The 15,274-nt window shown below is 38.2% G+C and overlaps 1 protein-coding gene across 4 annotated transcripts in view; it reads right to left on the reverse strand.

Annotated features, from left to right (window-relative positions):
- Window positions 1–15,274, reverse strand: part of CFAP20DC (CFAP20 domain containing) — a 277,728-nt gene that overhangs the window by 56,752 nt on the left and 205,702 nt on the right. For all 4 annotated transcript variants that reach the window (XM_061195461.1, XM_061195462.1, XM_061195460.1 and 1 more), the window contains 2 exons: window positions 10,694–10,897; window positions 1,132–1,193 (listed from right to left, as the gene is read on the reverse strand). In XM_061195461.1, the coding sequence (XP_061051444.1) occupies window positions 1,132–1,193; window positions 10,694–10,897 (266 nt within the window). The remainder of the gene's footprint in view (window positions 1–1,131; window positions 1,194–10,693; window positions 10,898–15,274) is intronic.

Consider the following 15,274-nt stretch of genomic DNA (forward strand, 5'->3'; position numbering starts at 1 on the left):
TGTAATATGTAAACTCAAGACAGCTATATGTGACTGAGAAGTAAAGAAAGCTGGTGCTTAGAAGAATTGAGCAGATAGGAAGAAGCAAACAGAGATGGAGTAAGGATACTGCCTGCCTGCCTCTCTGCTTTCTAGTTCCTAGTTTCAGATCCCTCCTGAGGCCTGGCTTCCCTTGGCTTCCAGGATACAGCCCTGTATTCTTATTTAACAAATTCCTTCTGCCTGTCTCTCTCAGGTGAGAGAGCTTGATAATGAGCTGCATTTAGATAATGGGGTGCATTAGTTATTATAATAACTAATTAGATAATTAGTTATTATAATCTTATAATAACTAAGATCCTGTGGGTGGAGCCCAAGATAGACTGATTGTCAGTAAATTCTTAGTATTTAATAAATAGTAATAAAGTGATATTGACTTATACTGATAAACTAGCTTATTTAGCTATCTTTAGAAAGCCATATAATACTACATATATTGCAAAACTTGAATTCAGATTCACTTATCTCTAATGAGCCTAATATAATAAGGTTCTTCTATATTGTCAAATGACTCATGTGTCAATGACATTTTTGAAAAAATAAAATAATTTTGAGATTATGAACTTTGAAATTATGAAAAAAGAGAATGGCCACTTGAACTCATATTAGCTATCTTGATGAATGTAAAGGCACCAGGTGATACAAAAAAAATTCATGCCTAAAATGTACTAAACTTCAGAGACCTATTAAGATGAAACACCTACGCAAATAGAATAATACTGAATAAATGAACACTTGAAGAGAGCTTGCTGTGTGACAGGAACTGTGCTAAGGAGTTCTCATGTATTATTAGTTCATATGATCCTCCCCAAAATACTATGAGGTAATTATTATGCCTGAATTACTTTGACTTAAATGATTTTCTCAAAGTTCCACAGCTAGTAAAAGGCAGGAGTGCTATTTAAACCTAGTTACACTATTAAGCATGACACCATAGTCTGATTAAGAAAAGTAGGCTGAATTAAAACATCTATAGAAAAGAACTTTGGAAGCCCTTTGGAAGTTTGGAAAACAATTTCATGAAAACAAGAAAAATGCACAGTCAATTCCTAAATAATCTTAAAAAAAATTTAGCTTATTAACGATTCTTACCGGGGGTTAGAAGGAGAAGGTGGATTCATTTCTTTCTGATAGTGACGACCCTGGTTGACAGGCTGTAAAAGACAAAACATTTGTGAGGTACTAATCAGCATAATGCTCTTTACACGTACTTTCACATGCACTCTCATTACTGTAATTTTTTTCCTGAGAAACAACCTGCAAGAAGGGGCTGGTTTATTTTACAAAAAGTCGAAGGCTGTTTGGGAGATCCAGCAAGTAACAAAGTGGTATATGTAAGAAAACACAGGTTATTTTAATGGCCAGTCACTGGATTAGACAGCGTCTATCGTGTAATTAAAGTTCATGTGTGGAATCCTCCTCCTTGTGGAATTTTTATACTGTTAACAAAGGTTGCTATTTCCAGATACAACAAAACAAAACAAGACATCTCCTGGAACTGATGCTGTATAGCAAGTATCAGCAATAACCTGGAGACCCGGAGATATAGAATATGTATATTTATATCTCAATGTTACTAAGTTTACAAGGATAACTTCTATTTTCTTTTTTTCTTTTTGGGTCTTCATTGCTGTGTGTGGGCTTTCTCTAGTTGCGGTGAGCGGGGGCTACTCTTCATTGAGGTGCGCAGGCTTCTCATCGCAGTGGCTTCTCTTGTTGTGAAGCACAGGCTCTAGGTGCGTGGGCTTCAGTAGTTGCAGTGTGCAGGCTCCATAGTTGTGGCTCGTGGGCTCTAGAGTGCAGGCTCGGTAGTTGTGGCACACAGGCTTAGTTGCTCCGTGGCATGTGGGATCTTCCTGGGCCAGGGATCGAACCAGTGTCCCCTGCACTGGCAGGTGGATTCTTAACCACTGTGCCACCAGGGAAGTCCTGTATTTTCATTATTGGAATTACACATGTAAATCTTAGGTCAAGGCAGTCATTTTCCCTGAGTGTATAATAAAACCTCAAGCATTAATCAGAGAACTGAAAAAAGTGATGCCAATACCTAACAAAAATATGAAATCTGAGTTTCCCCCTCCGCAAGAAATCTTTAAGTTACTGCCTTTTTCAAAACATAGGTAAACAGCTTCATTCCATGCAAGCTTTAAACACTTGCCTCCAATGGAACTTGATGTTTTTCCTTTGTTCTATAAAGGGAGAAAATTTCATTATATCTGATAGAAATTCTCTTTTTGAATATCACCTCAAAGTATTTTTCTTATGTGGTTAACAACCATGTAATTCTAATATGAAAATCATTTTTAACATTTTCATTTTATTACAATTTGGAATTAGGTACACATTTTTGAATTGCATTTAGAGGGCTTCTGTTACTTCCTTACCTAATGGGTTTGGCGTTAAGGTTTTCTCAGCCATAATGTGGTCCCATAGTGCTGACCCCAACTGAAGAAAACGGTGTAGCAATGATGCCTGTACATAAAAGGCATATATTCCTTATTCTCCACATATTCCTTATTTTAATGGGTCCTAAAATATTAATGACATGGGTGATGGGAATTCTTTAAACTGTCTTCCTCTATAAATAATCTCTTGGAAGTGTTCCTTTAATTTAAATCAAACACTCTGTCTGATAATCACAGTCACTTAGCCTATCTGTGATGCCCCATGAACTTGAATGTACTCAGATACTTTGGTAATTGAACCAATATCAATGCATCACCATCTCAGTAATAAGAAAAAACAGCTGGGAGAACAGTGGAAGGAAAAACATGTCATAAGACATATTTGATCTCACTGGAGAAATAAGACTTCCAGCAATTTGCAAGTGAAATTTAGTTCTATGATTTAGGCTTTATTATTTCACAGCAAAAAAGGAATTAGTAAGCAAGGGGACTAACAGGTTCTCTAGACAAACTCACAGTGGTGCAGAAATACTCCCGATAATACATTCATTAGTATTCGTCCACAATTTCACCTGTACTCAGGCCTCTAGTGAATGGATCTCTGCCTATTTACTTTCAGAGGCATTTAAATAACTCTCTAAGCATCACAGTCCTGATATTCAGGCAAATTTCCATTTTCTTAATTTTATACTGATAATTGTATTTTATACCTGTCCCTAACCCCCTTATTCCAAATGACTTACTCCAGTCTCTGGAGAACAGAAATGGTTACAGAATCCTATTTGGTTTGTGACTGAGTTCTTACTTAGACTACATAGACTGGCCCTTTCATGTTTGCTCATGTTTATATAAAACAGATCCAACGATACAAGCAGTACAAAAGAACACTAAAATAAAAGATTCACATTCACAGTGATTTTTAAGTGTTAGAAAACAGAAAAATAATCAGTGGAAACTTTTTGAAGGAGTAAGGACTGCTGACATGAATAGACAGAAAGGTAAATGAAAAAATTCAGTTAAAAATAATTGTAGGGTAGTAGAACTCACTCTGAATATCCAATTCCTTAACTTAATTTTTACTATTGAAAACTAATTACCAAGTTTTTACCCCCCAAATATTTTATTCAATAGCCAATTTAAATTGAATAATAGCAAATCATGGCAGAGCATTCTGACTCATACATGTAACTGCTATAAACTGACTTATAAACCCTAACCGCTAATGACTCTGTTGGGGAAGGATGCAAGTCTTGCTTTGAAGTGGGTACAATACAAAACTGGGTAGTCCCAGTTCCCTTTCTCTGTACATGTCTCCTAATTTCATAATCAGACTCAGGGACAGGAAGGGATTATGGCAATGATGCAGCTAAAAGGCTCCTTCAAGATATTTCAGTTCCCATAACTTTGCTGTGATGCTTTCAAAGGGCAGAGCTTTCACTTCAATGATGTCATTTTGCTCTCCCATGCCCAAATCAGAATAAATGGGAATGTGCCTAATGGCTTCTAAAAGCTCTCTGAACTTGGTGGGGTGGAGGTAGGGGGAACAGATGGGCTTCTGAAGCCAGATGTCCCCATCCACGAGTGGAATAGATACATTTCTGTACCTGTGCAGCAGTAAACCTATTTCTACTATTCTAGGTAGGTAACATTCCATGAAAGCACAAGTTAAAAAAATAAAATTGATTTTTTGATTTTGGAATTCAGCCGTATTTAGAGAGTTCCATAAGAAACAGCAAAGGAATAATAACTAACTCCTACAAATAACTATGACAACAATAATAATAGCAGTAACTGATATTTATTGAGCACTTACTCTGTGTTAAAACCTTGATAGGTATTATTTCATTTGATCCTCACAGCAATTCTATGAAATAGATAGGATTAACAACTCCATCTAACAGAGGAGGAAACTCAGACACTGCGTGTTAACCCAAGGTCATGTCAGTCAGAAAATAGTGGGGCCAGAATTTGAACCCAGGCAGTCTGATTCCGCAGTTTACCCTCTAAACCAGTAAGCTGTAGTGCTTAACCCAGCTCAGGGGTTCACCTAAAGTGGTGAATACTTAAGTTTCTGAATAACAAGTATGACAAACTCAGTTCAGTTAATGGCAGGAAGAAAAAGTAGTCCCGAAATACATTTATTTGATATATATAAGACTACCTCCTTGCCATAAATTAAATTAATTTGATTTCATTCTTATGACATGTCACTATATATTTAAAATTAAAGAAAATAAGTTTGCCACATTGCTAAATTTGGGACAACATAAGATATAATAGACAATACTCTAAGAATGAGAAAAGTTTATTTCACGGGGTGACTTTCATAGTCACTAAACACAGAACAACTCGCACATTTCAATATTTTCTCCTGACAGCACAGATATTACACTGACTCTGATATTAATTTTTGTATATCATTTCTATGGTGGTATAAAGAACAGCTGCTCATCTGATTTATCTGCAGCTTAGCACAATCAACTACTTACGTTTTTAGTTCAGGAGGATTAAAAGAAAACTCATACCCAAAGAGAGCTAAGAAGTTAATGAGAATCTATAGACCAGAACAAATTAAGACCTATTACCTATAAAGAGCCTGAAATGTCAGTGTATTACATACTGGACACATAGCAGCCAGCAATCATCGTGTAAAACACTGATATGTTGATGAGCCAAAAAATGGAACAGATCCTAGAAACTTGGGACCTTGTCCTTTTGGTGGCGCTGTTGCTATGCACTAGTGTCGGAAAAACTACACTCACATGAAATTAACTGCCACTGAGCACAAAACGCTTTGCTTTTCCATGATCAAGCTGCTAGAAATTTTGGGGTGAGGGAGAGAATTGAAGGCTAAATTAAAGGACAGGAGATAAGATAATCCTGCCATGTTAAAAGGTAAAGGCAATATTTTTCTGTTGTTACGTAAAACATATGAAAATGGCAAAAATGTTGCAAAGTTAATCAAGACCATAAATAACTTGTTGGAGAACCTCACCATATGCTTGTAATCCTATTAAGTGCATTTTGCCTCGTTTTTCTCCAGATATCATGCTCTGCAGTGTGCCATGTTGATGGATACATGTGAGGATTTTTTTTTTTTTTTTTTTTTTAACAAGCTGAGGAGTCTTACATGCTTGATATTAGGTTATGGGAATTGTTAACTTGAAGGAATGATGGCTTTGAGGCATCTGCTGACAGGGTAGCATGCATATGAGGCATGCTTTTCTTCAATCTAGGTTAGAGGTGGGACCGAGAAATAATGAAATATTGAAATAATGAGTTTATTTGTCAAGCTCTGAGGGGTCAGTCTGAATTCTAATGGTTAAGCTCACATCAAAACAAGCACAACAGAACCTCTGCGCATTCGTACAGCCCTCAGTGGTCATAAAAAGGGAAAATATCCTAGAAATCTTTTCTGACCACTCAAGTGGCCCTTTGAGGAGAACATCTTTGGGGGAGCAGCATATTACAATTAGCGTGAGCTTACTCTTTTAGGCACTGGGCACACACATTCCATGTACACATTCAATTCTCACCATGCCAACAGGAGGAAGGGCCTTTATTATTCCCATTTTATAGGTGATTGTGCTAGCAAATGGCAGAGCTGGGATTTGAGCCCAGGTTGGCTGATGTAGAGTCTAAATTCTTTTGGTCATCACTTGAAGCTGTTTCTATTAACAACTATTCCTCTTCCTAAAAAGAAACCACACCACACACACACACACACACACACACACACACAGCCCCCTCAAGACATAGTTTTATGCTACTGTCAATCAAAATCCTTCACCCAAATAAAATTCACTTAAGAATCCATTATAACTAATTCCTAGTTTTCTTCCTAAGGCTGCCTAGACCCCAATTTTGGAATAAATCTCATGAGGGTTACTCCTAACAGAACCCTCCAAAACTGATTACTTGTAGCCTGGTTTCCACAGAAGTTGTAAAGTATTGTTTTAATTGAATTTGGTTCTAAGTTGGAAACTTTGAAAAATTTGTCTGTCAAAGGCCAATGGTTTTCTCAGTAGGCTTGATTTATTTAGCAAGAGATGCCTACAAAAGCCAATTTGCTATGAGAAATATGGTTACATTTAATTACACTTTAAAATGACTAATTTATTATATCTAAACACCTTTTAAACAGTACATATTACTCTGAACTGTACAGATGCTGAGGAAAGCTGAGAAACCAAAGCTTGCAGTAAACACAATAGATTTCGCTAAAGACTCTGCCTTTTGCTCTGCGTTGGCTTCCTGGTTTGACTGCAGTGTTGGTAAAGTCATTAGGTAAAGATGCCAAACTGAATGTGACCTGCCTAAATTTTCTTTCTAAACTACTGGTCACCAAGTCCTGCCCAGAGGGAGATTTTTTTCTTTGTGTGTATATTTAATAGCCATTTATCAAATCTTAAATGTAAAATATTACTAGCATCATTCAGGACTTATTTAAGCAAAGCACAGCTGATGTTTATTTTGGAATTTTGATGAAACGACCTTACTTTAGAGTAAAAAAGGAATCTTTTAATATTATTGATTGCTTTATTCAACCAACGACTAACAACCAGCAGCTACTGAGCGTGACCTCATGCCAGGCTCTGTGCTGCCTGCCAGTCCTGTGCCAGTCCTGTGTCTGCTCTGTGCCAGTCCTGCCTTCAAGGGGATCACAACCAGGCCCGAGGGATATCGCTAATAATGGTTACCTGATGTGGTAAGTGCTATCACTGAGCCTGAAGATAACGGGAACCAGAGAAGGAAGAAAACAATTCTGTGCAGGAGGGAGGGTTTCATGAAGCTGGGACATCTGAGTTGGGCCTTGGAAAACAGGAGTGTTCAGTGTAGAGAAGAGGGATGGAGGGTCTCCAGGCAGAGGAAAGGGTATGCGCAATGGCATCACTGACATGATGTGGACAAAAGGCATGACAGTGATGGGCAAGCTGCAGTGTAGCTAGAGTATGCAGTAGTGTTGTTGGGTGGGGGGTGGGTAGTGATTATGAGGGAAGTAAAAATTCATTTCAAGTCCTATTCAAGGTGATGGAGAAACAAAAGCACTAAGAGGAGGTTATCTTGTTAAAGGAGAGAATTAGTTCTGCTCCTTTCAGAACTTGGGAGTCCATAGCATATTGTACCACTCAAAAAAAATATGTGGAGTGAATTTACGTGGGACAGATAAGCTAGGTTGTGGTGAGAGTTAGCATGGAGATAATCCTGGCTCTTGTGGCAGAAGGGAAGCTGTGTCTCTCAATGAGGCCTGGAGAAGGGTTAAAGAAGGCTTTGGAGCTAAGTCTTAAGGGATAATCAGGTACAAGGATATGTGCAGAGTGCCCTTAGGGAATTACAACTGGGATTAAAGGATGGAGTGAAAGGTGGGAAGCAGTGAGAGATGTGCCTGGAAGGGGGCAGGTCTCAGATCATGGGGGGCCCTGTAGGCCAAGCTAAAGAGGCAATGGGGAGTTATGAAAGGACTTCATGCAGGGAAGAGATCAGATCAGATCTGGGCTTTAGAAAGATAACTAGTGTGAATAATAATGACAACTAATCTTAATTTATTAATTGCTTATTATGTCTCAGATACAGCACCAAGTGCTTTACAAGGTCACACAGCTTGGATTTGAACCATGGCGATTTGACTTCAGAGTCGATGCTCCTAACCATCAGGCTACAGTGCTTAGACTGGAGGTACCTTAGTATTATAAACTGCTATTAGATAGTATTAGTATCTAACTGGTATTAGATAGGGAGGGTTAAGATGTAAAAAGCAGAGAGGATTCTCAGGATTTGGAGACCAACTTGGTATGGGAAATGAAGGGGTGGGAGAAGTAGAGATGTCTTCCAAATTTCTTGTTTAAGTGTCAGTGTGGAGGATCAGCATGGAGGATGGTGCCATCACTGTGATACAAGAAAAGCAGGATATCACTGTGATAAAGTTATGTCTTCTTTCATTTCTTCTTTTTCACTGCCCTGGTACAACTTCTAAAGAGAAAGTCATGAGCTCCCAGAAACACCATAGTGGTTCTTGTAAATTGCTCTATTTAAACTCTATATGAGCAACAAGATGCAGGGTTCATTAAGGAATGCACTTTTCCATTTGGTGATAGTTCCAACATTGAAATAGACTGAATTTGATGTAATAATAAACATATCTTATGAATACCAAAGGTAGGCTTTTCAATTATTTTCTCTGTCTAAAAAAATAGACTGTTTTCAATTTCTCATTTGGTCAAATAGAGGCGTTATTAAGTTCATTACCAATGGTTATTTTTGGCTGTGTACTTTTAGAGCAAAGTAGTCGTCAGGCATGAGGACTTGAGTCCTTGCCAGAACAGGACAGTGATGAGGACACAGTACCCAGGGCAACCAAGAGTTCAGCCTTTTCAGTCTTAAATAATCATTTCTCAGCTTGCCCTTTGTAATGTTGGGTCTCTGAGCTACATCATGACAGAATGACCTTGTTCAGGAGGCCACCGTTCCCTTTCTTACTTTTGGCTTAAATGATTGCTAAGAAATAATTTATAAGAAAGGAATATTTCAATTCCATTGTAAACTGCATTGGCAAAAATCTGCAACTCACTCTTAGGTTCTTAGCTCTGGCTATAAGAATACTCTGAGTAACTAGCACACAGGGTATTTTTGCTGGGTGGGTAGATACTCTTTGGGCAAGGCTGTTTGAGGTGTTACGTATGTTTGATCATTCAGTTTAATGAAAGCACAACTAAGTAAGGCAAGAGAAACCTGGAGAGTGGGCAAGGTGGGAAAAAAGAACCCTGAGGAAAAATTAATATCATTTTTCCCCCCACATCTACTTAGAACCAATTTGAATTCCTCCTCCATGAAGAATTTTAAGTTCTCTCCAAAGCAGAAATCTCAACTTCTGCTAGATATTGGTAGCACTCATTTGACAAGTCACAGATCGAGAAGTCACCATATCATGGTGGTTAGAAGCTTAGAATTGAGAGTCATGCCAAACTAGTTCTGTGTCGCTTTACTCAAGAGCCTCAGTTTTCTCATCTGGAAATGGGAACTTGATAGTGCTTACCACATAGGATAGCAGTAAGGAGTAAGTTAGAAACACAAGGCTCAGTGTCAGGGCCTCTGAGATTTCTAACATCTACAAAGAAGTTGGAGATCTGGAAAAAAAATTTACTTTAAAATAGAAAAAGAAAACTGAAAAATTGATATTTAACTAAATACTTAAAATATAACGTATCCACTGTCAACTACACTTAAACTCAACCTTTATGTAATTTTATATAAGCATGAATCCAAGTTGCACCATTTTATATTTCCTTTCAAAAATTGTCCGGTAAAAAAGTTATATTTACTGTTGGATGAAAAGTGCATTTTAATATGTTTGATTTGATGTTGAATGTAGCATTATAAGTAAATGTTCCTTCGGCCTATGGAGATCTTAAAATGTTTTTAAGTGCTTCAAGAAATGGTAGCCCTAATTACCATTATTATAATAATGATTTTATTATTCTGTCTCATGACATTTCCTACGTTGCACAGGACTGTTCCGTGGATGTTTCTGCTTTGTCTTTCCAATTAGACCATAAGATCCTTGAGGATCGTAGAGGAGAATGAACTGAGTCAAGACACTGGGCTTTGCTCTGGGCTCTACCACTGACCAGGTATGGAAGCTTGAGCCCAGAATTTAGTTTCTTCACCTGAAAAACAGGAAGACTTTGGCCTGCTCCAGGCCGTCTGCTGGTCTATAGAGAGAATGATGGGCCATATTTGAAAGGGCTTTAACTGTATGAACATATAGGAAAATACAAGCTGCTGAAGCATATCCAGTGCCTATCATGGCCCTTAGGCACAAGGAGGAGTCAGCATAAATCCGGTGGCTTCTACAGAAGGTTCTTTGCTGCTGCCATATACGAACGAATACTTCATATATCTATAGTCTCCTCCTTTCTGTTCGTTCATTTAACAGATACTTCTTTAACAAGTGTTGAGCCTGCTTTATGTGCCAGGGCTTGTGCTAGGAGGTGGGGATACAATGAGATACCCAGAGTCTACAGTAAAATTATTCTTTTTCTTTCAATGTATGGTTTTATATATCACCACACAATGAGCATACCTTACCTGAAGGTAAATAAGACGATTTAAGAGAAGACAATGCCCCCAGACTTAAAACACTATTTCAGAATAGATTTCATAGGAGTGTCCTCATTTGGCCCTAGTTTTCCCAGGCAAGGCTGGGCTTTGTGACAAAGGCAGTAAACAAAGACGCAAAACCCTGGACTCACGGGTGGCAGGCAGGAGTTCCAGGTGGTTGTGTCATCGCTGCTGGTACTTATGCTGACATTACAGTTGTCAACCTGGGATGCGCTCAGGCCATGGGGAGCCCCAGTGTCCTCCAGTTCTTCGTTCTGTTGCCGCCGTAGGCTTGCTAGCATTTGCAACTCAGATTCACTCATCTGGCTGGGTTGATAGTTTCTCCAGTCATATTCCTGACCAAGAGAGAAGAAAGTGACACAGCAAAGGGTCACTTGGCCTTTCTTAATTTTATGGGCTACCAATAAATGCTACTCTACAGCCTTAACCCCTTCAGTGGCTCCCGACTGACAGAGGCCCAGATCCTTAAAATGCCTTTATATGATGCCTATGCCAGCTGCCTCACCTTGTCTTTTCCTCCTGACGTGTCAGCCACACTTCATTTAGGTCCTCAAAAGCATCGAACTCATGTTTGTCTTGGTGCCTGTGCACATGCTAGTTCCTCGTGTGCTAATTCCTAGGTATCCTTTAGGGCCCAAATTATGTGTCACTTCCTCAGAAAAGCTTTTTCTGACAACCCCAAACTGATCCAGTTTGATCCCAAACTGGATCACGTCCTCCACATTATGTGCTCTCACAGAATCTTAGAGTGTTCATTTTTAGCGCTATCACAATTGCACTTATGTAACTGCTTTTGGAGTCCACAGGTAGTCTACGAGTGCTACAAAGGCAAGCACCACGACTGTCTTACTGTATTTCTCACATCTGGTGCCCAACCAGTATTCGAGGATTGACTAAATAAACAAAAATTCAAAGCAGTTTCTAAACAAGAAGAATAACTTTCCATAAAAAAGTCCAGTTTACAAGAGAATTGATCAGTTTCATCAGTGTGAACATTATGAGCAAATAAATTCAACTTACAGTAAGATTGAGAATGACTAATGCTGTTAAAAGCCATCAAATAAAATATGAACTGAAGATAAGAACACGTAAGGTCTGAAAGCCAGAAAGACCTTGGAGCTACCATAAACACTTATACTCACACGGACTTCACTAAATGTGCAATCTGTCAAGACTACTACTACAAATCTTTAGAGGCTAGTATAAATATTATTTCAATGTACAGGGAAGAAACTGGCACATGGAATTTTCAAGTCCTTTCCTTTCTCTCTGGCTTAAACCAAATTTGGTAGCTAACCATTAACGTCAACATTGCTGAAATGTTAGCATCACATATGAATGAGCAGTGTGATCTACATCCAGGACTGGCATGTAACTTGAAAACAATCTCAAAATATTTTGGTACATCTAGAATCAGTGATTATGCTCAAAAAGTTTTTTTCCATGACACACTAGAATTTTTAAGATATTCAAATCTCTACACTTATTTTCTTGGAAGACCCTTTGAGATGGCTACTGCCTTCTTTTCTGCCTCATAGGGATGTAAAAAGTTAAGAAAATATAATTTGGAAAAAAAATTCTTGGTGTTTCTATGACATTAAAAGCTTCTTAATAAAGCATTATCATCATCATAACTTGGGGGTTATGAAAGCTTGTGATCTAATAATGTGATGTGGAGATTTCCTGGAAAGTTGCCAGTGGAAACTCACTTAAATTCTTACAGTTCATGGCTCCAGCAGCTTGGCACCCTGAGAAGTCATGCAATCTCTAATAAGAGATTTCATGAGTATTTAATATGCTTTGAGAGTTCTTGGGACAAAACAGATATCACAAGAAGAAAAACAAAGTTTATATTCCAATGAAAAACACTTTAAAGAAGAAGAAAATAAAAATAATTTAAATTCCAAAGAAATAGGGGAGCAATAAACAAAAGATGCTCAACATCACTGTCATTAGAAAAAATAAATCAACATGACAATGAGGTACCATTCACATCCACTAGGATTGTTATAATACAAAAGATAGACAGTAATAAGTGCTGGAGAGGATGTGGAGAAACTGTAATCCTCATACACCACTGGCTGTGAATACGAAATGGTGCAGCCACTTTGGAAAACAGTTTGGTGGTTCCTCAAAATGTTAAACATGGGCCATGTGGCCCAACAATTCACTTGTAGGGATATATCCAAAAGAACTGACAATATATGTGCATACAAAAACTTACACACAAATGTTCATAGCAGCATTGTTCATAATAGCCCCAAAGTAGAAACAACCAAATGTTCATCAACTGATGAATGGATTTTAGTTTATCCATACAATGGAGTATTACTGGCCATAAAGATACATGCTACAACATGGATGAAGCTTGAAAACATTATGCTAAGTGAAAGCAGCCTGAAGCAAAAGGTCACAGATTGTATGATTTCATTTATGTGAAATATACAAAAAAGGCAAATATATAGAGATAGAAGAGAGACAGGTGATTGCCCAGGGACTGGGGAGAGAGGGAATGGGGAGTGATCTCTAATGGGTATGGGGTTTCTCTCTGGGGTGATGCAAATGTTCTGAAATTAGGCTGTGGTGGTGGTTATAGAATGTTGTGAATATACTAAAAACTCCTGAACTTTATGGTACATGAATTATACCTCAATTAAAAAAAAGTAGTTCAGTAATCAGATGTGAAAACAAGACTAGCCATTTGACTTTGGGATCAATAGTAAACATGTGACTTGCTGTCCTTCACTTCAGTTTTTCTGTCAAGAAATGGAACTAAACATTCTAACATGTCCCATAGGTATGTTATTTGGCTTGCATTGACAATACATGCTTTTACAATGAAAAAGGGAATTTTATTTTCAAAATTTTTCTTAAGAATAAAGCTTTTATAAGTACTTAGCATGATTAATTCAGCCATTTGATTTGTTTATTTAATCCACAAGCCTATACTGTGCCTGGGGGACAACCCTAGGTGCTAAGACAGAAAAACAAGAGAGAATGCTGCAGTGGTTAAGCCACACATATCTGAGTCCAGGCCCTGGTTTCATCATTTACCAGCTGTATGTGATTGGGCAAATCACCTAATCTCTCTGTGCCTTAGTTTCTTAATCTATAAAATGGAACCATAGTGTATACCTCATGGGATTTTTGGTGGACTAAAATAATGTATATCAAATGCTTAGCATAGTACCTGACAACAGCTATACTAAGTGTCTCCAAACTCAACGATTTGTGCCTTTATCAGAACGTGTTTGAGTGTGTACCTTCCAATATGTTTATTTATAAAATTAAACAAGTGTACAACTATATTAAAATAGTATGTATGGTATAAAACATACACACACAAAAAATAGAAATGAAAATGGTTGAGCTTAAAAAAATAAATGGAAATAGTGTGAAGCTCAGCTGATTCTTTTTGATACACCTCTTCTGGGGTGAGTACATCCCTCTTAGGAGACCTCTGGGTTGGCAATCAATACATATGTTCCCTGTTATTATTATTCTTTCCTCTCATTTTCTCTGGCCCCTTTCATCCATTCTGTACTATGCTAGGAGCTGGGAGTATAAAGAAAATGAGACACATCTCTGTCCTCATGGAGCTCAGTCTAGAAAGGGAGACCTAACAGGTATTGTAAGTTGGGGTATTATAATGTATCATGATCAGTACTACAAGAGATATGACTAAGATGCAACTGCCCAGTAGAATTAGAAAAAGCCTCACAGAAGTCTAAGGTGGCATGTGATAGTAATTAAATTTGTTGACAAATGGAATGAGTGGCCTTCATAGGGCGTGAACTCTCTCCACCACCAGAGGTATTGAAACAGAGGTTGGGGAAGTAAATACTTGCCTGGAATATTGCAGTAATCTGCAGTGGTGGAAATGGATTGATCATTCCTTAATTTATCCCACAAATACTTACTGAGACCTTTTTATGTGCTAGAAACTGGTGGTGCTAACTTTGCTTAAAACTCTATATTTCCATGATTTTATTTGATACAACAGTAAAATGTATTCTGACAACACCCTGGAAGGGGCAGCCAAAAGTGAGCGGAGAGAAAGAAGCAACTTTCTCCAGGGTCATGAATAGAGCAACTGGTGGCAGAGAGAGGTAATTAACTTAGTCCCTTGATAGATTCTTTCTTTCTTTCTTTATTTATTATTTTTGGCTGTGTTGGGTCTTCGTTTCTGTGCGAGGGCTTTCTCTAGTTGTGGCAAGCGGGGGCCACTCTTCATCGCAGTGCGCGGGCCTCTCACTATCGCGGCCTCTCTTGTTGCGGAGCACAGGCTCCAGACGCGCAGGCTCAGTAGTTGTGGCTCACGGGCCTAGTTGCTCCGCGGCATGTGGGATCTTCCCAGACCAGGGCTCGAACCCGTGTCCCCTGCATTAGCAGGCAGATTCTCAACCACTGCGCCACCAGGGAAGCCCCCTTGATACATTCTTGATTTGCAATCTCTTAAACCATTTCAAAATCACCAGAAAGGTTAAATCATTTATTAATTTTTTTACAAAAGAAGGCTGGCAATAAAGTCTTCACATTAAAGTAGACCCAGCACAAGATGTCATCTAACTAAATTATACAACTCCTGAGAGGCAAAGTGTTTTATGTAATTCTATCTCTTAAAGGCTCAAACTGTTATGTATAACCCAATTTTGTCTCAAAATATCCTTGTAGGAAAGAGGGAAGACATTATCAATCAGATTTGTTTTAGG

The sequence above is a fragment of the Eubalaena glacialis genome, chromosome 7 (genome assembly GCF_028564815.1).
Source record: "Eubalaena glacialis isolate mEubGla1 chromosome 7, mEubGla1.1.hap2.+ XY, whole genome shotgun sequence".
Lineage (NCBI taxonomy): Eukaryota > Metazoa > Chordata > Mammalia > Artiodactyla > Balaenidae > Eubalaena > Eubalaena glacialis.